At 34.6% G+C, this 27,093-nt stretch overlaps 3 protein-coding genes across 4 annotated transcripts in view; 1 reads left to right on the top strand and 2 right to left on the bottom strand.

Annotated features, from left to right (window-relative positions):
* LOC148943700 (uncharacterized) overlaps positions 1-15,477 on the bottom strand; it is a 296,754-nt gene extending 281,277 nt beyond the window's left edge. Inside the window, exon 1 of the mRNA XM_089101433.1 lies at positions 15,372-15,477. Coding sequence (XP_088957559.1) covers positions 15,372-15,391 — 20 coding nt within the window. The 5' untranslated portion in view covers positions 15,392-15,477. The remainder of the gene's footprint in view (positions 1-15,371) is intronic.
* Positions 1,655-4,034, bottom strand: LOC148943701 (uncharacterized). Its single transcript, XM_089101746.1, has 3 exons — positions 3,976-4,034; positions 2,998-3,139; positions 1,655-1,866 (listed from the first exon to the last, which is right to left on the bottom strand). Exons 1-3 carry the CDS (start codon positions 4,032-4,034, stop codon positions 1,681-1,683), a joined length of 387 nt encoding a protein of 128 aa, XP_088957872.1. The 3' UTR covers positions 1,655-1,680.
* Positions 6,187-27,093, top strand: part of rswl (tRNA methyltransferase roswell) — a 56,486-nt gene continuing 35,579 nt past the window's right edge. The window contains exon 1 of one of the 2 annotated variants that reach the window (XM_089101440.1): positions 6,187-6,205. The gene's annotated coding sequence lies outside the window, so the exon portion shown is untranslated. Of the gene's footprint in view, positions 6,206-13,283; positions 13,388-27,093 lie in introns of those variants that run through there. The other variant, XM_089101439.1, reaches the window with a different exon arrangement.

Raw genomic sequence — 27,093 nt, 5'->3', positions numbered from 1 at the left:
ACCCCTAGTGATTTATCTCTATTTTTCGATATTTTTTTTCGAAGGAGGGGGAGGCGGTGAGTTCTTGTAATTTTACTCCTAAAACTAGTGATTTTTTCTCAAATCTAATGATTTTTTATGATAAAGTATGTGAAGCGTAAATTCAAGCGAATAAATTCTCCAGGAAGCTAATTATCGAAAGCAAAAGGCTCAAACACTCTAGTGAAAACTGTACTGAGAGTCAATAAAAATCCAAAACTATTCTCTTTGTTCTGTCTCAGAAACCAAAGTTGATATAATTCGAGACAGACAGGGTTGAAAAAATTTGTACGCACCGATTTGCGTTGTGTTATTGCATAATCGATTTGCACAGAAATTAGTCGAAATTGATTATTTTTTGTCATTTTATCCAGTTCCAGTTCTAAAATGTGTATACAGGGTATATGAACTAGCAGTTAGTCCTTTCAACCCTATCTTATTAGCTTATTAGCATAATCTTATTAGCAATATCCTTTTGAAACTTCAGTTACAGCTTTGACATTTAGTCGTTAACGTGCTTTTATAATTTTGAAACAACCAACAGAAAAATTTTAAATCTGAATAGAGCTAAGATGAGTCCGGGGGGGGGAGGGCAAAGAGTATTTTACTGTTGTTTTCATTAACAGTTAAAAGACTAGTTAGAATGAAAAGATACAGTTGTTTGGAATGAAGAAATGTGGAAAGAAGACCAGGAGATTCAGAAATGGCAGTGGGATGGCGCAGACTCAGCGTCCTTTGTAGTTTACCGGCAATAGAAGGAGGTCTTTTACCGGCAATAGAAGGAGGTCTTTTACCGGCAATAGAAGGAGGTCTTTTACCGGCAATAGAAGGAGGTCTTTTACCGGCAATAGAAGGACGTCTTTTACCGGCAATAGAAGGAGGTCTTTTACCGGCAAAAGAAGGAGGTCTTTTACCGGCAATAGAAGGAGGTCTTTTACCGGCAATAGAAGGAGGTCTTTTACCGGCAATAGAAGGAGGTTTTTTACCGGAAATAGAAGGAGGTATTTTACCGGCAATAGAAGGAGGTCTAGGATCGTGATATTTACTTTAAAGCAGGTTTGAATTGAGATATAACTATATCAGGGAGGGGTAATTTTCTAGCACTTGGAGAAAGGAGGAAATATCTAGGTAGGATAGGGGTGATAGATGGTCCTCGTTCTTGCTTCATGTGTGGAAAAACTGGTAAAGATCTGTTTAACTTTATGGTCCTTTGTCCTAGAGTACTGAATTTAAGAAAAGATTTGTATTCAGGTAGGGTGGGGCCAAAGGAATAGTTTATTTCAGTAAAGGGATCAAATGATTTGGGACAATGAAAATATTGCAAAATATAGAAAAGTAAGAATGATAGGGAAATTGGAAAAAATTTTAGAGGAAGGGAGGGGGGAGAATTCTTAAAGTACTTTTGTACGCATGTGAGTTGTTTTTTTTTTCAATTTTATTTTGTATATGTTGTTGTATTATTCATTTGTGTAAGCGTAGCATTTTGTTTTTTGCCATAGCCCTATTGCGTTTTCCAATTAATATTTATCCATCTATCGTGTCCTCAGTACTTAAAACTGGTCTTTTTTAGCTTCTAAAAACAGAAAAATTCAAATATGGCATCTATTCACAAGTTAAAAACACGAAAATAAACAACACATACTGCCAAACCATCTTTAAGGGCTAAAATGATACCTCAAAGTCTCCATTTAACTTATCAATAGCCGATATAACTACATCCTCTGAGGAGCCCGTGTCTTTCAGTTTGAAAACTTTCAAACCCCGAATTTCCTCATGAGCTTCTTCTTCTTCTAAATTGGGGTCAATTTCTAACATCTTCATAAAACAGCGCTCGGCTTCATCGTATTCCTAAAAGCAGAAAGACAACAAAATTGATTGAAACTCAGAGAAATGCAATATTCATTGCATACAGTTTCGAGCTATAATACGGCTACTTAACATAACATAAATTAGTAGATAGCGTAGATATATCCACGGACTACTCTAAGTTTGTTTCATTCTTTCATTCAATACAGCCCATGCATTACGTAGCCAGCAAAAATACCCTACCCCCATCTAGGTTCTAAAAAACATTTTTTTTTCTCTATCTTATTAAAAAAAAATCCATTCCCCATCCCTTTCATTTTCCTGAACTGACGCCACTGGATGAAAACAACATTCCGAACCAACATAGTATTAGGAAAGTATTTAGTAGGTGTAATACTTTTCACCATCTTAATTAAAAGTTTTTATCCGTTAAGTTTATATAGTTCATTTTATTAATAACCGGAAAAGTAGTGTTGTCTGCCGGTCCAAACGAATGTTCGACACAAAATGCTTGTGATAAAAGAGAGACAGAATGAGAGTATGAGAGAGAAAGGGGAGGGAATGAGAGCGTGAGAGAGACAAGGAGGAAATGAGATAGAGGGATGGAGGGAATAAGAGAGAGTTTTTTTTTTATTATTTGATTTTTAATTTGTGATTTTAAACCCTATGGTGGCACAGTGGATTGATATCTGCTTGGCAACACGAGGCCAGGAGTTCAATCTTAGCTGCTGCAGGGCCTTGAATTGCGTGAACATTATGTTTTGGTGTCTTCAAATAACTAAACAAGAAGAAGACGAAGACTTTTCTCTTTTAAATCCTTGAACACAAAATTGTTCCCCACGAAAATTTAAAATTTTCTATAGCCATGGCAGCCCTGCGTATAGGGCCTCAAAGCCTCAATTGAACTACATTCTTCGTAAAGCTGCTTAACAAATAAAGCAGCTTCTAAAAAAGAGTTAGTTCAGTAGTATTTATATCAATAAAAAGATTGTAGTGATTAGTAATAGTAGTGAATAGTAGTAAGCAGTAATACTAGCAAATAGTAATAGAAATAAAAGGATTGTAAACATGGAATTTCGAGGGTTCTGGATACTACTAAGAATTCTAGATAATAATAATAATAAAACAAAAACTCAAACACTTAAAGACATTAAAAATAAGTTCTGTTCTTACTTTAAGACCAATAAGAGCTTGTCCTTTTCTGTAGTGTCCTTTAAGAAAATTTTCGTTTAAAGAAAGAGCTTTTTCTGCATCTCTAATAGCTAGATCAAATTCACTCAGCTTGATGTAAACTAAACTTCGATTAGCATAATACCTAAAACAAAGTACAAACTTATAAAAAAATTAAATAAGTTTTTATAGTACAAAACAAGACAAATTTTTAACCCCTATACCCATCAACCCTCTATTTGTACTTTGAAAAATCGGATATAAGAAAACCTTTGAAAAACAAATGTGCTTCTTTTGGTTGTTTGAAAAGTATAAGTTTTAGATCAATATCACATTTTCGACAGAGTTGCCACGTTGAACAGTTAAAATAAATAAACAAGCCAAAAACATAAATTTGGCAACGCTCTTCGTCCGTAAGAATCTTAACCTTGTTGATTCCCGAAGGCAATTACACCTTCAAAGGAAAGCTACACCTCCTTTACTATTTGGTGCCATATGATTTAGCTTATTTTCTGCAGCACTTTTTTTTAATTTGGCGCCCGCTACTACCAAAAATGGCATAACTACAAATAGAGTTTATTTTCATTAAAACAATCAGATTCGATTTACACTATCCTTGGTACCTGAGATATCTAAAAAAAAATCCAGATTTAAATCTTTCAAACAATAAAAAGGCCATGGCAAAGCACTGGATTGCCAACAAAACTCTCTGATCATAACGACGAATTTTCCACAGAACGAAAACTGAAAGTTCTGTAAGAGAATACGACTAAATACCCAAACGCAAATGTAACTCCCTTACTCAAATGCAAATAAAAATAATCTCTACCCTCAAATCACACATACATTAGATTTATGTAGATGACCAAGCAGACGAGGTCTGATGAGACTTGATTTCGTCTTTTCTAACAGCAAAGTGTTTCGCCGATCAATAGTAATTAGATAAATGATAGTTAGGGGAAACCGGGGCAATATAGACACTTGGGTAATATGGACACCCCACTCCTATGCACTCCAGGTGACTTTAGATTAGAATTCATTATAGCCAAAATAGGTAGCATTAATGGTAGAGACATGTGGTAAATGACTTTTGTCGTTTGGATTACGCCTTAATTTCTGAGAGCATAAATTTAAATATTTCAAAGGTGAAGTAAATTTCTTTGTTTTCACTGAATTAAAATTTTCAACAAGCAGTACTTAGTCTCACAATGTGTTTAAGGTAAGTTCAGAGAGTACTGCTTAGGTCAGGCATTGAATACTTATAATTTGAAGTGGCACTTCATGGAGAAGACAAATTCTAATTTTTTTATTGTAACTGATTAAGGGGCAATATGGACATAAAAGACCAGGGTAATATGGAAAGGGGTGTCCATGATGCCCCAGTAGCAGCAAAATCTACTCTAAATCTAGATTATAATAGCTAATTATGTTTCGGATGGCAAAAACTTATCTAGGAAAGTCAACCAGGGGCTTAACAGACGGGCAGACAATTAAAGAAGCTTTGCTAATGATTTGCAGAGGTATTTCCAAGAAGGAAACATCAAGGAAACTCAACATTCCTCGAGCAAGCCTGATAAGATGGGTTGAAATTTGGAAGGAAGTTCCTTTAAATGAATTTGAGAATAAAGAACCAGAGGTATTTAAAGCTGAATAAAGGCATTAAAGGAATATTAAGTGGTATTGAAGAAAACAATCTAGCTAATTATCTGACAAAAGCTAGTAAGCTACACTATGGACTCAGCCCAAAACAATGTCGTATTCTGGCCTATCAGTTTCCAAAAATGAACAAGAAAAAGATTCCGCACAGCTGGGAAAATAATAAAATTGCTGGTGCAGATTGGTTTACGTCCTTCCTGAAAAGAAACCCAAGTGTGTCTATCCGTTCTCCTCAGGCTACGAGCATTGCTCGGGCAACAGCATTCAAAGAAATAACAGTCAATGAGTTTTTGACAATTGCTCAGCTGTGTTAGAAAAGGAGAAATTTGAAGCTTTTGCTGTATGGAATGTTGATGAAACTGGTCTTACAACTGTCCACAATCCGAAGAAAGTGTTAGCTCTAAAAGGTGCTAAGCAAGTTGGTCAACTAACATCAGCCAAGAGGGGTGAGCTTGTGACAGTATGCTGTGCAGTTAGTGCTACAGTTGTAGCAATTCCCCCCTTTATGTTCTTCCCGCGTGTTCACCCCAAAGATCGTAGGGTCTCTGGTGCCCCTACTGGCACGAAAGGTGCCGCTTATGTAAGTGGATGGATGACTGTTGAAACCTATCCAGAATTTCTTAAACACTTTCAAAAGCACACACGATGTAGTCTTGCCTCAAAAGTCTTATTTATCATGGACGACCATGCGAGCCATATCAGCCCGGAATCAGTAGAATATGCTAAATTGAATGGAACTGTAATACTTACTATCATCTCACCAAACACAGGTCACAGTCGTCAGCCCCTGGATAGATCTGTCTTTGGACCACTAAAAGCTCACTACAATAGAACTGCTAATGCGTGGATGCTTAGCCATCCTGGTCAGCTCATTGAGATTGATAATATTGCAGAACTGTTTGGCACTGCTTTTCCACAGACTTTCACGCCACAGAATATTCAGTCTTGCTTCGGCGTTTCTGGAGTCTATCCCTTCGACCATGATATTTTTACGGATGACGAATTCTTGAGCTCCTATGTCTCTGATCGTGCAGAACAAGCCACTCTGAGCATTAATCTTCATGAAAGCAATGATCTCTCTAAGCCAAGCATATCTTCTAGTGCATCTTCAGAATTATGAGAAGAAACGCCTGTATGCCCAAATATCTTCCTTGAAAAGATTTCTCCTCACCCTAAAGCCAGTGCCAGAAAAAATATGCGGCAAAAGGACCAAGAGCATTATAGCCACTGACAAACCTGTTAAAAATCAACTTATGAAAGACTTCGCTGAATGAACAGCATAGGCTAAGGGAAAGAAAAAAGTGAAAAGTAACATGGCAAAGATTAGTAAGAAAAAAGGGGAAAAGGCCCTTAGTTTTGACATCGTAGAGAGTAGTCAGGATGAAATGGAAGAAGAATTCCATCTAAGTGACTTAGTGATAATGAAAGCATGCATGCAGATGTTGTGAGAGAAGTGAAAAGTGGTGACTATGTACTTGTCTTAGAGGGAAAAATAGGGAAATTCTTAACCTACTAAATTGGGAAGATAGTTTCACAGGAGGAAGACAAATATGAGGTACTCTTTTTGAAAAGACTTGTGCCTTTCATGAATTTTACGAGAACAGATCAGATTTTTATATTCGACAGAGCAAGCATTAAAATGAACTTAGGGCCTCCATCATTTACTGGTGGCATTATGCAACAAGCAGAACAGCTTGTTTTTCAAGTGAACATCCCTATTTGAAATCAAGTAGTCCTGACTGCTTAAAGTACCACAGCTGAACAGCTGAGCTGAATTAAAGCCTACAAATATTGCGTATTTGTCAATTATTGCCTAATTTGTCACTGCATACCTATTTGTTATATATATTCAATAGATTTTTAATAAACAACCAACTCTTCTCTTTCTGATTTCTTATGCTTCTCTTTTACTCTCTTTATTACTTTTGATTTTCACTCTTCTATTTCTGACGTTAGCAACCCAGGGTATAATGGACACCAGTGTCCGAACTACCATTATCAAGTGTCCATTATACCCCGGTAATCCAGGTATATGGACACTTTTGCCACTTTTCGTTTGATCACTTCCCATGAGAATCTGGTAAGAGGTACGAGTTTCTCATGAATAGCTCAAATAAAGCTAACATACTGAAGTTAATGATGGTAGAATCGGACGTGCAAAAAAGTGTCTCACTGAAAAGTTATTTGCAATCCTGTGAAAAAGTGTCCGCAATACCCTGGTCTCCCCTACCTGATCAACTGATATTTTGGAAACTGTATGCAGTATTACAGACTTTACTACAAGTTCATCAGAAAGTGAGATAAAATCCGAACTTAATTTAGGCCTAGAGAATGTGCTACATAGCCCCAAATGGCTTATATTATTGAAATATGTGAGAATGCTTTGTGCTGGAAAAATATGTGAAAACTTAAAAACCAAAATTGTTATGTGTAATTTATCCAAGGCATTTCTAAACCTGAAAAATAAACGGTATATCAACCACATCACACAGATAAATTAAATTATTAATGGGAATTAAATTTAAACTCAAATAATTCATAGGCGTTCCTAATATAACTTGAAATCTTATTTAAGGAGAACCACTAATATAATGCTTGATCTACTTGGGGTCAAGCCAAAACAGAAGATGCATATGAAAAGGGTAAAGAGTATTTTTCAGTCCTAGAGACAGAGAAAAAGAGAAATAAGAATAAATTTCAAATTGAAATCCTTTGACAAAAAAGAACATGGCCTATATTGGACCAGAAACATGACCTTAAGGAAACCCATTGAGAATATATGCACATAATGACCCAAGGATGGCAGCATAGTAGATGTAAACAAAATTAGGTTGTTTTTAAAAGTAAAGTATTGAGATTTGTGGGCAACTCTTCTTTAAATGGGGAGTATTGTGGTAAAGCTCCTAATTTAGTCAATTTGGAATTTAGTAAAAATATATTAAGATGCAAATACAAAGTTTGGATATACCACTTTAGATAAGGAATATATCCTGCCAAGTTTCTGCTTAATGGGAAATTGAGAAATCACCACTTCCTAGCTATTGCATCGGTTGGGTAAAGGAAGGTGTGGTTGATAAAAATATATAAAAGATACATTTTATGGGAAGGGGCGAACCGATACTAATTTTATGCCGGACTGACCTCTGGTCTGTTGTTTTTAGAAATACCTTGGAATCTTGTCGGATTATTGTAAGTGTCTAAGTATCCTATTATATATTATTGTAGTTTTCCGAGACTTGTGGTCTACTTGGGACAGCCAGTCCCAGTAGAAAATATATATTTGGTATTATTATATGTTAACTGAAAAAAAGTATTGTATTATAGCCAACCTCTCTACAATTTACCTTTAGTCCCTCAAACATACCCAGCTGGTACTCCTCATTAGTCTGGTCATAGGCTAAGGCACGCTACCAAAGTTTAAATACCTTAGGGCCAGAGTTTATCTCCCCTATAAAGGGAGAATAAAGGCATCTACAACCACATCACCCCAAATACCATAAGAACCGCCTTACCACACTATATCAATATAAAAGAAACATAAATTCATTAAAAAAAAAACTTTTTCTGCAAAATAAGTTTAAAAAAAAAATGATGAACTCCATTAAACCAAAAATGAACAAAAATAGAATCAAATAATCTACCAAGCATACAACAACCACAAATCATTATCAATAATTAATTGAAACCCAAGACAAACAGAAATTAAAATAAATAACAGAGTCAAACTCAAAACAAGCAGAAATTAATGAGTAGGGTTCAAAACCCCTATGCTATTAAAATCCAGAATATAGTTTATACTTTACTGAAAAAATTCTTTTAAATGTTTTCACTTTTATCACTTACAGAAATCAAAAATTAATGAAGGTTTTAAATGAATGTCAGCATATGTAAATTAAACTGACAAGGCACATTCATTTGAATTTTTTTCAGTACAGTACAAATTATATTCTGGTTTTTAAAATTGTAGGGGTTTTGTACCCTACTCATATTAATTTCTGCTTGTTTTGAGTTTGACTGTGTTATTTATTTTAATTTCTGTTTGTTTTGGACTTAGCTTATTTATTGATAGTGATTTGTGGTATTTGTATGCTTGGGAGATTATTTGATTCTATTTTTGTTCATTTTTGGTTTAATGGAGTTCTTTCCTTTTTTTTGAAAAAGCTATTTTGTGGAAAAAGTTTTTTTTTAATTAATTTATATGAAGAGAGCACTGAATCTTTCACTGGTTTTTGGCCTAACTATTTTATGAGTCCTTACATTTTCTATATGTTTGTTCCTATCTGTTCTATATATTTCTATCTGTTGGTTGTTTTATCAGTTCTCATAGGAAAAGATTTAAATTTATTAATGACCACTAATTTTAATAGTATGTAGTCTCTTCCCTTTGTAAAGATTTATGCTTCTTACTTTTTAATGGAGTATTAGTCAAACTATAATTGTGTAAAGTTAGAACTGTTTTTAACTGCCAGCAGCAGGTATATTAGGCCTATTGCACATTTTAATAAAACCTACAAGCAAATGGATACATGATACATAGGCTAAGACAATGTTACAGTTACCAGCACCAAAAATGGAATTTTGACAGAATAATTATAGCTAACACATTTTGCATGGAGCCCTGCATTACTTTACCCTCCACTCTAATGTACAAATATATGACCCAAATTGTATATTTCCACTGCATTCTTCCACCCATCACTGGTTTTTCCAGTTCTTGTTTTGTCACAGTTGGTTCAATTTACAGGTACAGAGGTTGAAACAAGAGACACACATTTAAAGAATAGATGGGAAATATATAATTTTGGTTATATATCTGCATATTAGGGGGGTTTAGGGGCAAAGTGTAGCAGGGCTGCATGCAAAGTTATTAGCAACAATTGTTCTGTATATTATGAAGTATGAATTGTTTTCTTAACATGTTTCCTTCTCTAGGCATATACCAAAAGTAGTACCATGAGGTTGCTTGTTTTAGGCTCTTTCTGCATATCATGTCTGCTTTTCTGAGAATGCACAGCTACCTAATCTATCCCCCTGATGGGTACAAATATAGCCCTAATTAATACACTTGTCTGCTTTTTTGCAACTATTTTCTACATGAACAGATTCTTACTTTACATTTACTGAATATTTCTTGATAAAGCCCCTGGTATTGATGGTGTTTCAAATGTTGTCATGTGTGAATTGGCTTCTTGCTTGGTCAGTCCTCTTGCTTCTCTTTTTAGTCTTTGTTTAGATTCTGGTAAATACCCTGTTGCATTGAAAAAGGCAGTGATAAAGCATCTTCATAAGGGTAGACTAAGATCAGATTTCAGTAATTATCAACCTATTTCAAACACTTCAATTTTTTCTAGAATTATGGCAAAAATAATTGTTGATCAGGTCCAAAATTATTTTGAACAAAATAACCTGTGGCATATAGCACAACATGGTTTTAGGAAAAACAAGTCTTGTAATACTCAGCTAATGGAGGTAATTAATGATTGTTAAATGATTGCTGACTTAGGTCAAAAGTTTTATTGTGTTTATGTTGATTTTTGTAAGGCGTTTGACAGGGTATCAATACCTTTACTGTAGAAAAAATGCCAAAATTATGGGATTGGATTGAAAACTCTGGCTTGGATTACAGATTACCTAACACATAGGTCACAGAATGTTAGGGTTGACAAAGCCTTATCTAACCAGTGTAGAGTTTTGAGTGGGGTCCCTAAGAATAGTTGCTTAGGACCAGTTCTGTTTTTTTTATTTATAAATGATTTGCCACAGATAATTCAACATAGTAAAATCAAAATGTTTGCAGATGATGTGAAGCTTTACAAGACCGTATCTTCCCCAGATGATGTGGTTCTTCTACAGGATGATTTGAATGCATTGGTTAATTTGTGTAGTCAATGACTGGCAATCAGGGAAAATGTCACATGGTGAATTATTTAGTGAACGCAGTAGCATACCAGTATTCCATTGGCAAAGTTGTAATAAGTTCTGTTGTTTCTATTAGGGAGCTTGGTATTGTTTTTGATAATCAGTTGAGGTTTGATCAACAAGTATTAGCTGTATTGCATAAAGCCAATTACAGATTGTTTTGTATCAAAAGAAAGTTTAACCTGCAAAGCTTTACTAAGCTGTATAAGACAACAACACAACCAATAATTGAATACTGCACATCTGTGTGGTATCCAACAAGAAAATCTGATTCACAGCTTATTGAAAAGTACAAAAGCAGGCATCAAAATTTGTTCCTTATTTGAAGTGTTTGCCTTATGAGCATAGACTAAGATGTTTGAGCATACCATCTTTGCAATTCAGGAGGAATAGATTAGACTTAGCTAACACTTTTCAAATTATTAAAAGTGTTGATAATTTGTCTTTTAGTGATTTCTATCAGTTTAGCCATTATTCACCCACATGGAAAACATTCATTAAAAATTGTATCCGAAAAGGATTTTAAGAAAGGTTAGACAGGATTCTTTTGTAAATTGGTCCATCAGATCATAGAACATGTTACCTGATCATATTGTTTCAAGAAATTTTGTTATAGCTGTTAAAACAGCTTTGTTTTGAACCTCTTTTTATGAAGGGCAGTATGTTTCACCATAATATTTATGGCATATGTATGATTTGTTTTACTCAGTGCTCCTAAAAAGAGTTTAATGAATTTGTCTCTTTGTGCATTCTGGTGTATTTGCTTATTTTTTTTGCAATGTGTTCAGACTATAGAGCTTATTAGTTAATTGTGGTATTAATCAATACCCAGGGGTTCAGTTCTTGTATATTAATCTTTTGTGTATTATTGCTTATTGTTTTGTTTACTGTTAATTTGTAACAAGACAAGTCTATGGCTTACTTTGTTTTTTGTTTAAAATAAATAAATAAATAAAACCATTAGCCCTATATCTGTTTGGAGAAGAATTTCAGATTTTTTGGAAATAAAAATTATCTTCAGATGATCTAAAATTATGGAAAACAATGGAAGCAATGAATAAAAGCTTGATGCATATTATAAAGTAGGAATTTCATTGTTTTAGGGTTTTGTTTTAGTTTTATTTATCCTAGGGCTATATCCAGGGTCATAAGGGGAGGTTTGTATTCTCAAAAAATTGAAGCCTAATGATATGTTTAAAGAGCACAAAATAAAGAATCTAAAGATAAGGTTTATATTAGCAGACTGATCAGATAGATAAAAAAAACATAGCACTAGCATCAGAATTTCATCTTGAGTCCAAATATAAAACTCATTTCTGTTGCAAATTATTTTCAAAATTACTTCTAAGCTTCTTCAATTTTCCTGATTTTTTTTTCACAAAAACGTCATGGTGGTGATTCAATTTGAAAACTATGAGATTTGAAAAAAGCAATTTTTAAAATAATTTGCAATGGAAATGAACTTCATATTTGGATTCAGGATGAAATTCTGAAGCTAGTGGTAATTCATTAAAAATTGTATCCGAAAAGGATTTTAAGAAAGGTTAGACAGGATTCTTTTGTAAATTGGTCCATTAGATCATAGAACATGTTACCTGATCATATTGTTTCAAGAAATTTTGTTATAGCTGTTAAAACAGCTTTGTTTTGAACCTCTTTTTATGAAGGGCAGTATGTTTCACCATAATATTTATGGCATATGTATGATTTGTTTTATTCAGTGCCCCTAAAAAGAGTTTAATGAATTTGTCTCTTCGTGCATTCTGGTGTATTTGCTTATTTTTTGTAATGTGTTCAGACTATGGAGTTTATTAGTTAATTGTGCTATTAATCAAAACCCAGGGGTTCAGTTCTTGTATATTTATCTTTTGTGTATTATTGCTTATTGTTTTGTTTACTGTTAATTTGTAACAAGACAAGCCTATGGCTTACTTTGTTTTTTGTTTAAAATAAATAAATAAATAAAACCATTAGCCCTATATCTGTTTGGAGAAGAATTTCAGATTTTTTGGAAATAAAAATTATCTTCAGATGATCTAAAATTATGGAAAACAATGGAAGCAATGAATAAAAGCTTGATGCATATTATAAAGTAGGAATTTCATTGTTTTAGGGTTTTGTTTTAGTTTTATTTATCCTAGGGCTATATCCAGGGTCATAAGGGGAGGTTTGTATTCTCAAAAAATTGAAGCCTAATGATATGTTTAAAGAGCACAAAATAAAGAATCTAAGGATAAGGTTTATATTAACAGACTGATCAGATAGATTAAAAAAACATACCACTAGCATCAGAATTTCATCTTGAGTCCAAATATAAAACTCATTTCTGTTGCAAATTATTTTCAAAATTACTTCTAAGCTTCTTCAATTTTCCTGGGTTTTTTTTTTTCACAAAAACGTCATGGTGGTGATTCAATTTGAAAACTAGGAGATTTGAAAAAAGCAATTTTTAAAATAATTTGCAATGGAAATGGACTTCATATTTGGATTCAGGATGAAATTCTGAAGCTAGTGGTAAGTTTTTCACCAAAAAATAAATAATTCAAGCTGTTTAGTATTTTTCATATCAAATCACCACTCAACAAGTAGTATTTTTCATATCAAATCACAATTCAACAAGATTTAGTATATTTCAATTCAAATCAGAGCTTTCAGCAAAATTTAGTATTTTTCACATTGAATCACCGCCATGACATTTCTATGAAAAAAAAACCCAGAAAATTGAAAAAACTTAAATAAGCATAGAAGTAATATTGAAAATAATTTGAACAGAAATGAGTATTATATTTGGACTCAGGATGAAATTCTGATGCTAGTGGTATGTTTTTTATCTATCTGATTAGTCTGTTAATATAACCCTCATCCAAATCTAATAGTACTAATTTATCTTGTTAACATTTCTTGTTCAGAAGAGTCCTAACATGACAGAAAAGCATGTTCTGTTAGCAACATACTAGCCTAACAAAATATACTAGAATAATAGCTTAAAAAAATCAATAGTCTTGAGGTAAATTTTGAAGAGGCCTATTTTAGCCAACAACATAGATGTAAGATTCAAGGTACTTTTATAGGTAATTTTTTTGTTATTCATATTATTGACTTATGAATAAAGTAAATATACCACTCAATGCCTTTTTTTATGCTCTTTCAAAATATAATAATCAATTTTGTCAGAAATGAATTTTAACCCCAACCCGATACATCCCAGTTCAAGGTTTATAATAGCACATTAGGGGGGGGGGGGTTAAGTTACTTAATATTTACATAAAAAATAAAATTTACCCCCCCCCCCTTAATTTGCAAATATAGACCCTGAATTGGTATATAGCCTATAGGGGGGGGGGTAAAATTCATTTTCAACAGAAATGAGTAATTGTTTGTTATTCATATTATTAACTTACAAATAAAGTAAGCATACCACTTGATGCCTTTTTTTATGCTCTTTCCAAATATAATAATCGTTTGGTAAATATTTACCAAATCATATTATTGAGTTAGGAATAAAGTGAATACATCATTTGATGCCTTTTTTATGCTGATTACAAATATAATAGTCATTTCTATCTGAAATGAATTTCAGCCCCCCCTAACCTAACCCCCACCCCCCATACGTACAAATATATATCCTGAATTGACATATAGCCTATAGGGGGGGGGGGCTAAAATTAATTTCCGATAGAAATGTTTGATATATTTGTAATCAGCATAAAAAAAGGCATTGAATGGTGTATTCTCTTTATTTGTAACTCAATATGATTTGGTTAATATTTACCAATCATTTTTGTCAGTAACGAGTTTTAACCCCACCCTTAGGCCTATATATACCAATTCAGGGTATATATTGGCACATTAGGGGGGGGGGGGTAAATTTTATTTCGGTAAAATTCTAGTTTAGTTACTTTTACCTATCTTGGAAAGGGGTGATGTTAGGAAAATGAAACTTTCAGGGATGGGTCTACAGGCTAAAATATGTCCTGGGAAGGTATTTTGAAGTGCTTATCTCCTTTCCTTCTCCCTCTAGAGGATCCTGAAATTTGACTACATGAAATGTCTATACCTATTGAAATTTTGACAAAACAACATTTTACCTTAATTTTCAGTTATAAGATTCTGTTTCTCTTGCTTTAATTGTGAAAATGCAATTCCTGTTATTTGAGTAGAATTTTAAGTCATATCAATGTTAGTTTTTAAAATTTAGGAAATGTATTTGCATATCATTAAAACTCTATAAATCAGGATTGAGCAAAGTTGTGAAGCTGAAAACAATTTTGTTGGACTTCATTTTAAGCAGAAGATCTATATCATAAGGTTTCACTTTTATAACATACAGATTTTTAAAGGTCATCAAAGGTCAGGACCCTCTAGAGGGAGAAGGAGTGGAGGTAGGTACTTCAAAATACCTTCCCGGGACATACTGTAGCCTGTAGATATATCCCTGAAAGTTTCATTTTCCTAACCAAACTCCTTTCCAAGATAGCCAAAAGTAGCTAAAGTAGAATTTTACCTTTATTTCTGATATAAATGAGAGGTAAGCTTAAATTTTCCTCTTAGGTTAGGTATAGGCTATACCTAACCTAACCCTGAATTGGCATATATAGGGGGGGGGGCTGAAAGTCATTCCTGATAGAAATGCTTATTATATTTGTAAACAGCATAAAAAAAAGCAACGAATGATGTATTCACATTCACTTTAGTCCTAACTCAATAATATGATTTCGTATACATTGACCTTAGGTTTATTACAAAAGGTCAGACCTTTTAAATAGTTATTTTGGACTGTGACTAAAACAGTATCTATATACCTTTGATCGTTCTTTTCCATGTGAATTAGGTGGTTTTGGCGAATTGCCTTTAGTATGCAGTTACTTTAGGTTATGGTTTATCCATTTAAGCATTCACGTCTTTTGAACTTTTAAAAATCAATTATTAAAGTTACAGATAAGCTAGATGTTCTTAATCTGGAAAAGTAGCGAGACTGTATCATTGAACAAGCCAAATAGACTAAAATTCTTGAATCCCTTTAAGAATGGTTCTTAGTGTGCCAGCCACAAACTGCACAGTAGAAAGATTGGAACTGGTGCATCATATGGGCCTTTCTAAAAAGTCAAGTTTGATTAATGCTAATGAAATAAAATAGGATGAATATATAATAGTTTATAAACAAATTTGGGCTATATATTTGCACACTAGGGGGGGGGGGGTAAAGCTTAGTATATATTAAATACGTAACCTAACATAACCTAGGTACCTTCCCCTCCCCCTAAACCCCAAAAACAATAGTCTAAATATCGTAAACGCAATGAAAACCACGGTTTGCATGGCATTACTCTATAGCGGTTTATTGTATTAACCCGTCTGGCGGGTTTTTCATGACTGGTTTCCTTGTAAACGCCCATATAAGACACCAATACCGAAAGATCTTTCTCCACCCTTCATCTGATGAACAACGACTTAAGATCTTTAATCAGCCATGACAGATTGACATCACTATCCCTGTTCACTATTGAGGGAAGACTAAGTCGAGAGATGCCGTACGATGATATCATAGACACCTTTGAACGTAAAAAAAAGCAAGGAACAGGGCTTTATCAATTGGGTTTGAAGATAAATAGTCCTACTTCCAAAATTATCTGCCAATAGATTAAGCTTATTTCCTATACCTTGTTGGTTTGTTTAATTTGTTTGATACCCCAACGTACAAATATATGACTCAAATTATTATCATAAATGATGTTATTTTGCGATAAAATAATAATTGTCATCGTAAAGGTTATATTCCTTAGAAAAAACTATTTTCTCTCCTATGGTATGAATACGGAGTGGCAAAAACGCTTGTACCTAGAAGCGTCAAAGATTCAAAGATTCAAAGCTTTGTTGAGACAATGCTATAAACACGTAATTACAAAATAAAATCAAACCGCCTTTTCTTCGTGGGCTAGTTTATCCAAAATGTCTTCTGAATTGACTGGAACATCTTTGTGTATGGATAATAAGGCCAATCCATTAAGCCGTTCCTGACCTGAGGCACTCCTGGTAAAAGAGTGCCGGGAACTGTTGCGCCAATCTTCAAAAATCTATATGGTGTGAAGAAAATGTTCTTATCACCTTTTTTTTAAATCCGATATTTCTCTTCCTCGAGGCGCAGACAATGCTGAGGAAATGGGCATTGCAGTGACTCATGCAACTTTCTGTGACTAAGTTGCAAAAAGTAGTCCATAAATGGGATAAACACGAAAAGTCGGTAATAGTCTCAGGATCCAGACGCTATTGCATAATTGTTCCTCTAGGTTTGTTTTGAAGCTCATCAGGGCACTCTAATGCTGATTTCACAATCTTGACACAGTTCAGTCCGTTCACTAAAAAGTGGATAAAACATAGCTTTACTCTTTTTTCTCATGTCTCTAACATTGCTCTTAAGTTCGTCAGCGTGTTTAAGGAAGTATACGATATCTGTTGTTTCTGATTGCAAAGATGTCGACAAACTCTGAGCCAGACTAAAAACTTTACTTACAGTAACTATAGCTGCAGCCAAACTGCGTCTCTCAATAGCAGACAGCAAAGAATAAGCATTGCTTGAAGATTCAGAATCTGAATCAGGATGTTCTTGAATTTTCCTCGTAGCCTTATAGATAATAATGAACATCTTTTTAAACAAAATGATTGCTTTTAAGTTCTCCACCCATCTAGTCTCACAAAATTTGTTCAATCTTATTATTTTTGTCTCTGTGATAAGATTAATTTCTTGAACAATTTGTCTGAAAATTGCAGAGTGTTTGGGTGAGATTCTAAAAAAAATTAATTACTTCTTTTGAAGTTCCTAGACAATTTCTTATAACAGTTATGTTGCATGAATGAAACAGGGCTAAGTTTAAGGAGTGGCTTGTAGAGTGAACATAGATTGCATTGGGAAAAAATTCACACAGTATAGCAGAAAAACCTTGTAACTGGCCGCCCATAGATGAAGCTCCATCCTAACCCTGCCCCCTTAAGTATTTTAATTGCTTCCCATTCCAACTAAGATTTGTCAATCAACCAAAGTCTGCTATCAACCAACTATTTCTTTTTGAAAAAGTCTTTAATAGTTGATTTCCGATTTGGAATGATGGACGACTAATTAACAAACAGGGGCGTAGACTTCTATACAATGATTTAATTAGCTTTTATGAAAGTTTTGTTTTAAATTTTATTCTATAAAATGAATAAACCATTCACTTTTTATCCTCATCACAAAAAGGTTTACAGAGTACATTATGTTTTTGTATTACTCAAGATCTATAAGAATGTCAACCCTACAGGACACATATCCCAAGTTTAGGGGGGGGGTGTATCCCCGTTATCCCCCCGGGGGAGGGATCGCCCCTGCCAAGTACCATAATGTAAGCTGTCCATTAACCATAAACAGAACTTTCTGAAAATGTTCCTGTAAGCGCATTAAGCATATTAAATTATATATGTAAATTCAATCACCTCACAGCTGAAAATACATGGATGGACTATCATACAACTCTTAATCTCTCTGATATTAGTAGCCAAATTTAACCATGGCTTATAAAAGTTGATAGGATAATGCAAGTTTCTGAGACTAAGCCACTGGCAAGGACAGCTCAACTGATTGCGGGATCTCGAAATTACAAGAGCTTAGACTTCTACAGAGACATAGACATGGTACGCCTATAAAATATTTTCTGGTCTGGACCTTAGAGTGAATGAGATGTGGTTCTTGATGCTTCCAGTTTTTCATTTTTCTCATAATATTTCCCCACAAGGTGGAATACTATCTACAGTATATTTTGGACCATTTTTCAATATAAAACTCACCTATCAAGTTTTTTTGTGCAGTATACGAAGACCAGATTTCATTCCAAACGATGGGGAATATTAACCCATGAGACATTTTTGTACCCTGTTCTCTGGTTTTCATCTACTGAAGAGGATAATGAGGGAGAATTTTAGTTCTTGAAGGAAAAATTGATAAGTTATTCTGAAGGAGAAATTGAAAAATTGGTATGATAGTGTGATTACTGGGTTTTATTGTGTACAACGAAAGGTATTACGAAAAGACAAACACAGAGGAAAGCGAACGCTACCGTATATTGAAAAGCAAAAGATTAAAAAGTCTAAAAAAAGATACATGATCCTACGGATTTATGAATTTTGTTGCTTGCTGTGTCTTTTCCTCCAATTTACGCGTCTTATCGTGTCGTGGGTGTCTTCGGAGTTATAAAGGGCTTTAAGAGAGTTGTCTGATTATTTGGGTTTGGGTGTTTTGAACAGATTTGTATATCCTTTCTAATAATAAAGCTGTTTTACTAAAAATCAGCTATTCGCCGCCCAAAAAAAACTTGCACGGCATTTGGGTTTAGTTGAGAAGTTAGCACTATGAAATTCTGATTACAACTTTCAAAAATTATAAAATATTTAAATATGTCATTCCTAAAAACACTTCACTTTACTTTATCACTGCCCCCTTAATGTCCAAATGTATAGCCCATATTAAATATCTCCCATGCATTTCCCGTTTCTTGATTATGTCAACGTTGATTCCATTTACGGGCACTAAGCTGAAACAAAAAAGTGATATATGGCGAAATACACGGAAAATATATAATCTGGGATATATATTTCAGTTTTATGAAAAGAGTGATATGCGGTCATTCTGGAGAAAGATAAAAAAGGGGCCTCCATAGCTCAGCCAAAAGTACCTGACCCGAAAACATGGCATACATACTACAACGGCGCGGTTCAGGAAGACTATTTGTTTGACTGGTGGTTCAGCGACGAATTATCGAATACAAAGAATGAGACCAGTCTCCCACAGCAAGAACACGACTATGATCTGATAAAACCCGCATCGGAAGAAGAAATCGAAGAATGCATAAGCGCCATGGAAGGTGGAAAAACCAAAATTTTTGGAATTAGTGTTGGGAATTAGGAATTAGTGTCGAGTTCAACAACAACAGCAACCGTACAAGAAAATCGAAATATATTTTCTTGATTATTATCGCTTCTAATCAGTAGTTGTACCAAACCTATCCTGCTCAAGTCATCCTCAGGGCTATACTGTGGTGTTTATCCTTCCCATAGTATAGTGCAGACGGTTTGATACCATATATTTTCCCTTCTTATTTTAGTTTTATATTTGTGTCTAAAGCTTTTTCCAATAGGCAATGTTCAGAAGTCCTCAAAAAAAAAACGTCCCCCCAGATCCTAATTCAAATTCCATAGTAAAAGATACCCAACCTGGCTGGTCTAGCACATTATCTGAAAGATCTAATGATGGCTCCGATTCGGAGAATAGGACAATGATAACTGTAGGTCCTAATGCAACCATAAATGATGATAATGGGTTTCAAGAGGTCCTCTCTAGAAGCTCTAAAAAAGGAAAAAAATCTCCCCAATTAAAAGCATTTCCCCTCTCCCTGCCCAAGATCCTCCCTCCAAAAACTTACGAATTTACCTTAAAATTACTCCCACTACCCCCTTTGAAATAAAATTGATCACTGCAATAAGAGTTGCAATTTTTAAATTGCTAAAATCAATGTTCTCTCGTAACATTAACCGTGATGGATCTCTGCTTATAGCTGTAGAAGATCAGAAAATCAGCAGATACAATAATTAACCTTAAATCCCTTCTGAATATCCCAATTATTGCTTCTAATTGGAACCCAAAACAATCACCAACAAAAATTGTAGTTTACAAAGTTCCCCCAGAGATATCTACTCAGGAGTTAAAAGAAGGCCTCTCAGATAGGGCTGGAAACACAATCCCAGTTGAGGATGTTACCCAACTTGGAAAACCTAACTCTACTGGCCTAAAAACTAGTAGATCCTTCTTATTCACACTAAAGGATAAAATTGATATCCCAGAAAAATTATTCCTATTTGGGCAAATCAAACCACACAAGGAATACAAACCTAAGCCTATTCAGTGTCAGAAGTGTTTCAAACTGGGACACACTACAAACAAATGCAATGAAATTCTCCAAGAGTGTATTAATTGTAAATATTTCCATCATAAAGAGATGACAAATTGCAAAAACACCCAGCCTACATGCATCAATTTCAAAGTCCCACATGAATCTACAAATAAATCATTATGCCCTGCATACAAGAAAAGAGCTCTAACACTCCAAATATCAACAGAAAAGGCCATCCCATACCCCTTTGCAGCAATGGAAGCAAATGCTGCCCAACAATATCAAATAAAGCCTGTAATGAAACCAACCAAAACCCCCAAGTCAAATGCCCCAAATGCATCAAGCACCCCATATAAAACAACATCTTCTAAGCCCCCTAGCTCAAATCCCTATCAGAAGGAATCACCAAGCCAGCAAGCCTTGTTTTCCGGTGAGATGAGGCCAGCCTGGCACTCCCTCCCAAGAAGAAACAAACCAGAAACACTACAAGGAATCAATCACTTAACCAACAAACAGGATCCACTACCAAAAATGCAATCCCCAAATATATGCTTATTCATTCTAAACTGTAATGCAGTTCAGGCCATGAACATACATCAACTACAGAAAACAAAAATTATTGCAGAATTGGCAAAAATCTACATCCCAGATGATATGCTCATTCAAGCAAAAAAAGATCTTGCTTTACTTTTAACAAAGCTGAACATTGATACACAGTCATATGAAGAATAAATCAACAACACAACATTTATCAATACTCCAATGGAATGTAAGATCACTCACAGAAAATAAGCTAAATGAACTAATATCATTTATGAATAATAATTCCATTAATATTGCTTTCCTCCAGGAAACTCATTTAACCCAAAATCAACAAATTAAGTCTCTGGGATACACTATCCTGAGAAAGGATAGATCTTCAGAGAGAAAAGGAGGTGGTGTAGCTTTATTAGTTAATAATAATATAAAATTTTGTGGCATCAATTTTCCAGATTTTGAAAATGATGTTGATGTAATTGGTATAAGTGTTTGGCTGAATAATTTAAAAACCTACATAATAAGCTTTTATAACCCTAATGGCCAAACTTCAGATGCCAAGGATTTCTTTAATTATATAAATAATTCTAATATGTTAAAAAACATCATTATTTGTGGTGATTTCAATGCCCACAGCCTTTTCTGGGGGAATAAACCAGCAAATAAAGCTGGTAAATTTATTGAGCATATGACTTCAAATAATAATGAATTAGCTGTTGCTACCCCTCCAAACCTAAATACAGCACAATAAGTGATACCTGACATGGCTCAATGATTATTGACTAATGTGAAACCCAAGCAAGCTAGTGATTACAGAAGGCACAGATTAATCGAGTGATACGAACGCATATGACCGATTGGTCGAACGCGTCAAACCCCAAACAACAACAACAACAACACAACCTAAATACATATTTTAACCCCAAAAGTGCCAAATTCTCCACAATTGACCTACAAATTGTGTCTTTAAATTTTTTGAACAAAATTTACATAAATAAAATTGATAGTCTGTGTACAGACCACTTTGCTATAGTTTGCTCCCTAAATGAACCTGCTGAAACTTCATCTCATACCTCCAAATATATCAACGCTAAAGCAAATTGGTCTATTTTCCAAAATAAGCTAAATGATGAAATTACAAGTTTCACCAAAATTTCATGCATTTCTAATACAACAGTTGAAACACATGCTGAAGCATTAATATCTTTATTAATAAATACAGCTAATCATACTATCCCCAAGACAACACCTAAGAAAATATTCCCTAAACAAAGTCCTAAAGCATGGTGGACAAATGAGTGCCTAAATAAATGGAGGATAAAAAAGGCAGGTAGGACAGAATTCATAAAAAAAACCAACACCTACTACATATTTAAAAAAATTACAAGCAGGATCTAATCTAAAAAGGACTATAATAGATGCTAAATATAAATACTGGAATAATTTTGCAAATAATCTCTCCAGAGAAACGCATGAGCCAATTATACATAAAGTCATAAGCCACATATGTGGGAAAGACTTCTCCCAACCCACTCCTGTATGAGCTTATACATAATAATACCCATTATGACAATGATATTGAAAAGGCTAACCTATTTGCAACTCTTTTTGTTAATAAGCTAACATCAAACAATCAAAGCAATCTGTCCACAATTCCTATGAACCCTAGTTACCAACCACACCCAGGATCCGAGTACATAACTAATCCATTTTCAATCCAGGAATTGAACAATGCAATACATCATATTAGGTCCAAAGCTAGCAGCAGCTATGACAATATACACCCCACATGGATAAAGAATCTCACACCTTCATACAAACAAGAACTGCTAAATTGTTATAATCACGCTTGGGCATCGTCTAGGTTCCCCAATATATGGAAATGTTCGTCCCTCCTACCAATCCTAAAGAAAAATAAACCAAAAGATAACCCTGAGTCTTATAGGCCCATAATGATTACACCTGTGATGGGGAAAATAATGGAGAAAATTGTTTATCACAGGCTCCTCTGGTTTGTTAAAAAAATAACATGATCCCACACACTCAAACTGGATTCAGGAAATACCACTCCTCAACAGATGCTTTCATTTTGCTAACAAATGCAATAAGTGAATCTTTCTCAAAAAATAATATCCTAGTGGCAGCTTTCCTTGATTTTGAAGGAGCATATGACAATGTGAACCACCAAATCCTTTTAAATAAACTTGCAAACCTTGGAGTACCTCCTAAGCTAGTATCCTTTATTAAATCCTTCATAGAAGTGCGAAGTTTCATTGTTTGTGTTGGTTCAGCCTCTTCACCCCAAAAGACAATAACCAAAGGCCTACCTCAGGGAGCAGTCCTCAGTTGCCTCCTATTTGCCCTACATCTCTGGGACATGAACCTACCCCACACGAATCTACAATATGCTGATGATCTGGTGCTATGGTCATCTGACAAAACCTTTCAGATAGCACAGTCAAATCTGCAAAAGTCACTTTTACAGTTTGAAAAATTCTCTCAACATTCAGATTTACACATTGCACCCACCAAGTCAAAAATAATCCAATTTCACCGGAAGCGAAACCATGTTAATGCAAAACTAACTCTAAATAAAACAACTATTCCAGAAGATAATAATATTAATTACCTAGGTCTCATGCTTGACCAAAAACTTAATTTCCACCTCCACATTTCAAACACAATAAAAAAATGTTATAGAAAAGCAAATATACTAAAAAGACTTCTTTCCACACCCTGGGGGTGTAAGGAGAAAACCTTACTCCAGTTTTATAAATCACATATAAGACCCCATATTGATTATGGGCTCATTGTATATGGTGCATGTGCAAAGACCCAGATGCAAAAAATTGAAACAACACAAAATGATATAATACGTCTCATATTTGGTCTTAGGAAACCCACAAGCACCAAGTTTATGCTTATGGAGAGTGGATTAACAACAATAAGGGATAGACGTATCTTTCTCTTGATAAAACATCTTAAAAAAATATAATTAAATAGCTCACACAAATTACATAATTGGTTAAGAAATCCAGCCATGTATAGAGGTATTGCAGATGAGTATGCCAATATTCAAAAGAAGTTCCCTGTACCAGCAAAGTCTATTGCACCTACTTTCCCCAATCCCCTCCATGGAATTGGTCATTTCCCATAATAAGTACTGAATTTTCAAAATGGAATAAAGATTTAACCCCCATTGCTTTTGTTCAGAAAAAAATTGCAGAACTTAATACAATTACTTAGAAAAATCACTTCCAAATATTTGTTGATGGGTCAAAAAATGAATGAGAAGATTGCAAGTGGTGTTTTCCTTCCTCACCTGACAATTGCAATGGGCGAAAGATTATTTAATAATTTATCTATAATGTCTGCTGAGTTAAATGCCATAATCATGGCATTAGAACACCTTAAGCAAAACCAATCTTTGATTGAAAATTTGAATAATATTATCATCTATTCCGACTCTTTATCAAGCCTTGAGTTGCTGGCCTCAGCTCCTCAATATAAGTTGGACATTGACACTTATCATTGTCTCAGTATTATTGATAATCTTGCTTCAAGTGGTATAAACACTTACTTTCAGTACATTCCTAGCCACTCTGGCATAAGTGGTAATCATCAGGTTGATGAAATAGCAAAAATGCTATAAATATTGACCAGCTGAGTGGGAGACCAATCCCAATTAGAGATATTTACCAATGGAGGCTATCAGATATTAATTTTAATAAGATTAATCCTATCCTTTCCCCCTTTCCCAATAAGTATCTTTCTAAAATTTATCATAGAATTCGTTCTGGAACAAATGGACTAAATTTCCTTTCATTCTCATATAAGATTTCTAATTCAAGTGGTTCAATTCCCCTGTCCCCTCTTTGCAGGCATTGTAATATGAATAATGAAACAATTGACCATTGCCTATTTGAATGTAATATGCTGACGTCTGCACAACATACCTTGCTTTCTAAACTGTTAAAATACTTCAAACACCACAAAATCCCACTATCAGTCAAGAGCCTAGCCAACTATACCTGCACACAGAGCATAGAAATCGACATCTATCATCTTATATTTGAACTCCTAGAGTCGAAATATCTGCTGAAATATATCTGAATATATCTAATAAATATGAGGCAATCAAGCCACTAGCTCTGTAGCCCACAGAGTGAAGCAGAAGGAAAAGGGCTAAATAGTTTTACTGAAAAGCCCGCCTGCTGTTAAATGGAAGAAGAAGAAGAAGAAGAAGTGGATCGGCACCTGGTAGTGATGGAGTCCAAACAAAGATCTTGAGACAATTCCAACTTTATTTATGCCCATTTTCTTGGCTATCTTCAACTCAGTTCTGGCTTCTGGAGAATGGCCCTTGCCGGGGAAAACATCCTTTATTTTGCCACTATTCAAAAAGTGAGACCCAGCGGATCACAGTAATTATCGACCGATATCTTTAGTACCTAGTCTTTGCAAAATGTTAGAAAGAATACTAGATGCTAGATTAGCTCATTGGTTAGAAAAATATAGGATTTTGAAGGAGGAGCAGGCAGTATTTCGAGATGGATATAATGCTATTGATAGGGTTATTGGTTCTACAGGTGCTTGTAGAGAAATATGCAAAAGGAAAGAATAGGTTGTACGTTGGATTTTTGGATCTAGAAAAGGCCTTCGACAGTATTGATAGGATTTTCCTGTGCTTAGAACTGTTAAAGGTAGGCTTACCAAGACTTTTCGTTATGATACTAGCTGATATGTATCGAAAGACATTCGGTATAGTTAAAGTTTAAGGGAAGGGATTATCGTCGCCGTTTGAAATTAGAAAAGGAGTAGTATTTTGCCTAGGTTGTTCACGTTGTATATAAATGATATTGTTGACCCTTTTAAAAAGATATGGGCCCCTACGGTGTCACTAGGGAACCTGACGTTATCTCTGTTGCTTTTTGCTGATGATGCGGTGTTGATAGGCAAGTCACCAGAGGAAGTTCCAGCTGCCATTTTACGTAATTCAAGGCTTTCAAGTATAAAAGATCTAAAAATGCATAAATATGTTTTTAATTCTAAAGTTTTGCCTACTATCCATTAAGGAGCTGAACTCTAAGGGCATGACCCGGCACCACAATTGGAATTAATTCAGCTGCTACACTTTAAGAGATTAATTGGTCTTCACGTAACGACCCACAATCAGGCAATAAAAGGTTACCTAGGTATATTTTCGCTGAGAATGAGTAGTTGAGCACAGATGATCCGGTACTGGCTAAAAGCTCTAAGTCTGCCAGAAGATAGGTTAGCAAAAGCATCTTATCTAGAGGTGCTAAGGTCGAAACGTAAACGATCGCAGCTGTACCAAACAAAAAATGTTTTAGATGGAGTTGGATTATCATATATTTGGAATGGGGGGCTAGGACCTTCAGATCAGGGTGAGCCGTTTTTGGCTATGATTATAGAAAGAATAAAAGACCAGGAAGTCCAAATGTGGACCCAGGCAGTTAAAACATCTGAAACATTGAAGTTTTATTCTCATGTAAAAGAGATATTTGGATTTGAATATTATTTTAAACTAGGACTACCGGGGGAGACTTTAAGGACTTGGTTTCAGATCCGTGCGAATTGCCTGCCACAAAAAAATAGAAAAAGAGTATTTGAAAGAAAAAGGGTGGCCCCAGATGCAGATTACTCTTGCCCCAGATGTAACCTAGGTATTGGGGATGTGGCCCGTATTCTCACTGAGTGCCAGCAACTTTTCTATTAAGGGAAAAGTATTTTGAGGGTGGTAGCTTGGAGTTCCCGGGGATCCTGAAAACGACTGCAAAAATGACAATCAGGCAGTTATGTAAATATTTAAATGAAGCGTTGACATCAATGAGTGAAACTTGATATTTATGTTATTTTTCTTGCGGAGTGTAATTAAAAATATTGTTCTGTATGGCCTGTTTTTTTGGCTTATAATAAATTATTATTATTATTATTATATTTGTCCATTGGGGTAAAGTAAAGTGAAGGGCTTTTACAAGTGACATAAGTGAGTATTCATGGATTTGTTAAAGGTTGTTTTCATAATTTTATAGTGTTTCCTTCTCGA

Source organism: Artemia sp. Qi Xiang Cuo, chromosome 15 (genome assembly GCF_049724085.1).
Source record: "Artemia sp. Qi Xiang Cuo chromosome 15, ASM4972408v1, whole genome shotgun sequence".
Taxonomy (NCBI): domain Eukaryota; kingdom Metazoa; phylum Arthropoda; class Branchiopoda; order Anostraca; family Artemiidae; genus Artemia; species Artemia sp. Qi Xiang Cuo.
This window is presented reverse-complemented; position numbering and strand designations above follow the sequence as displayed.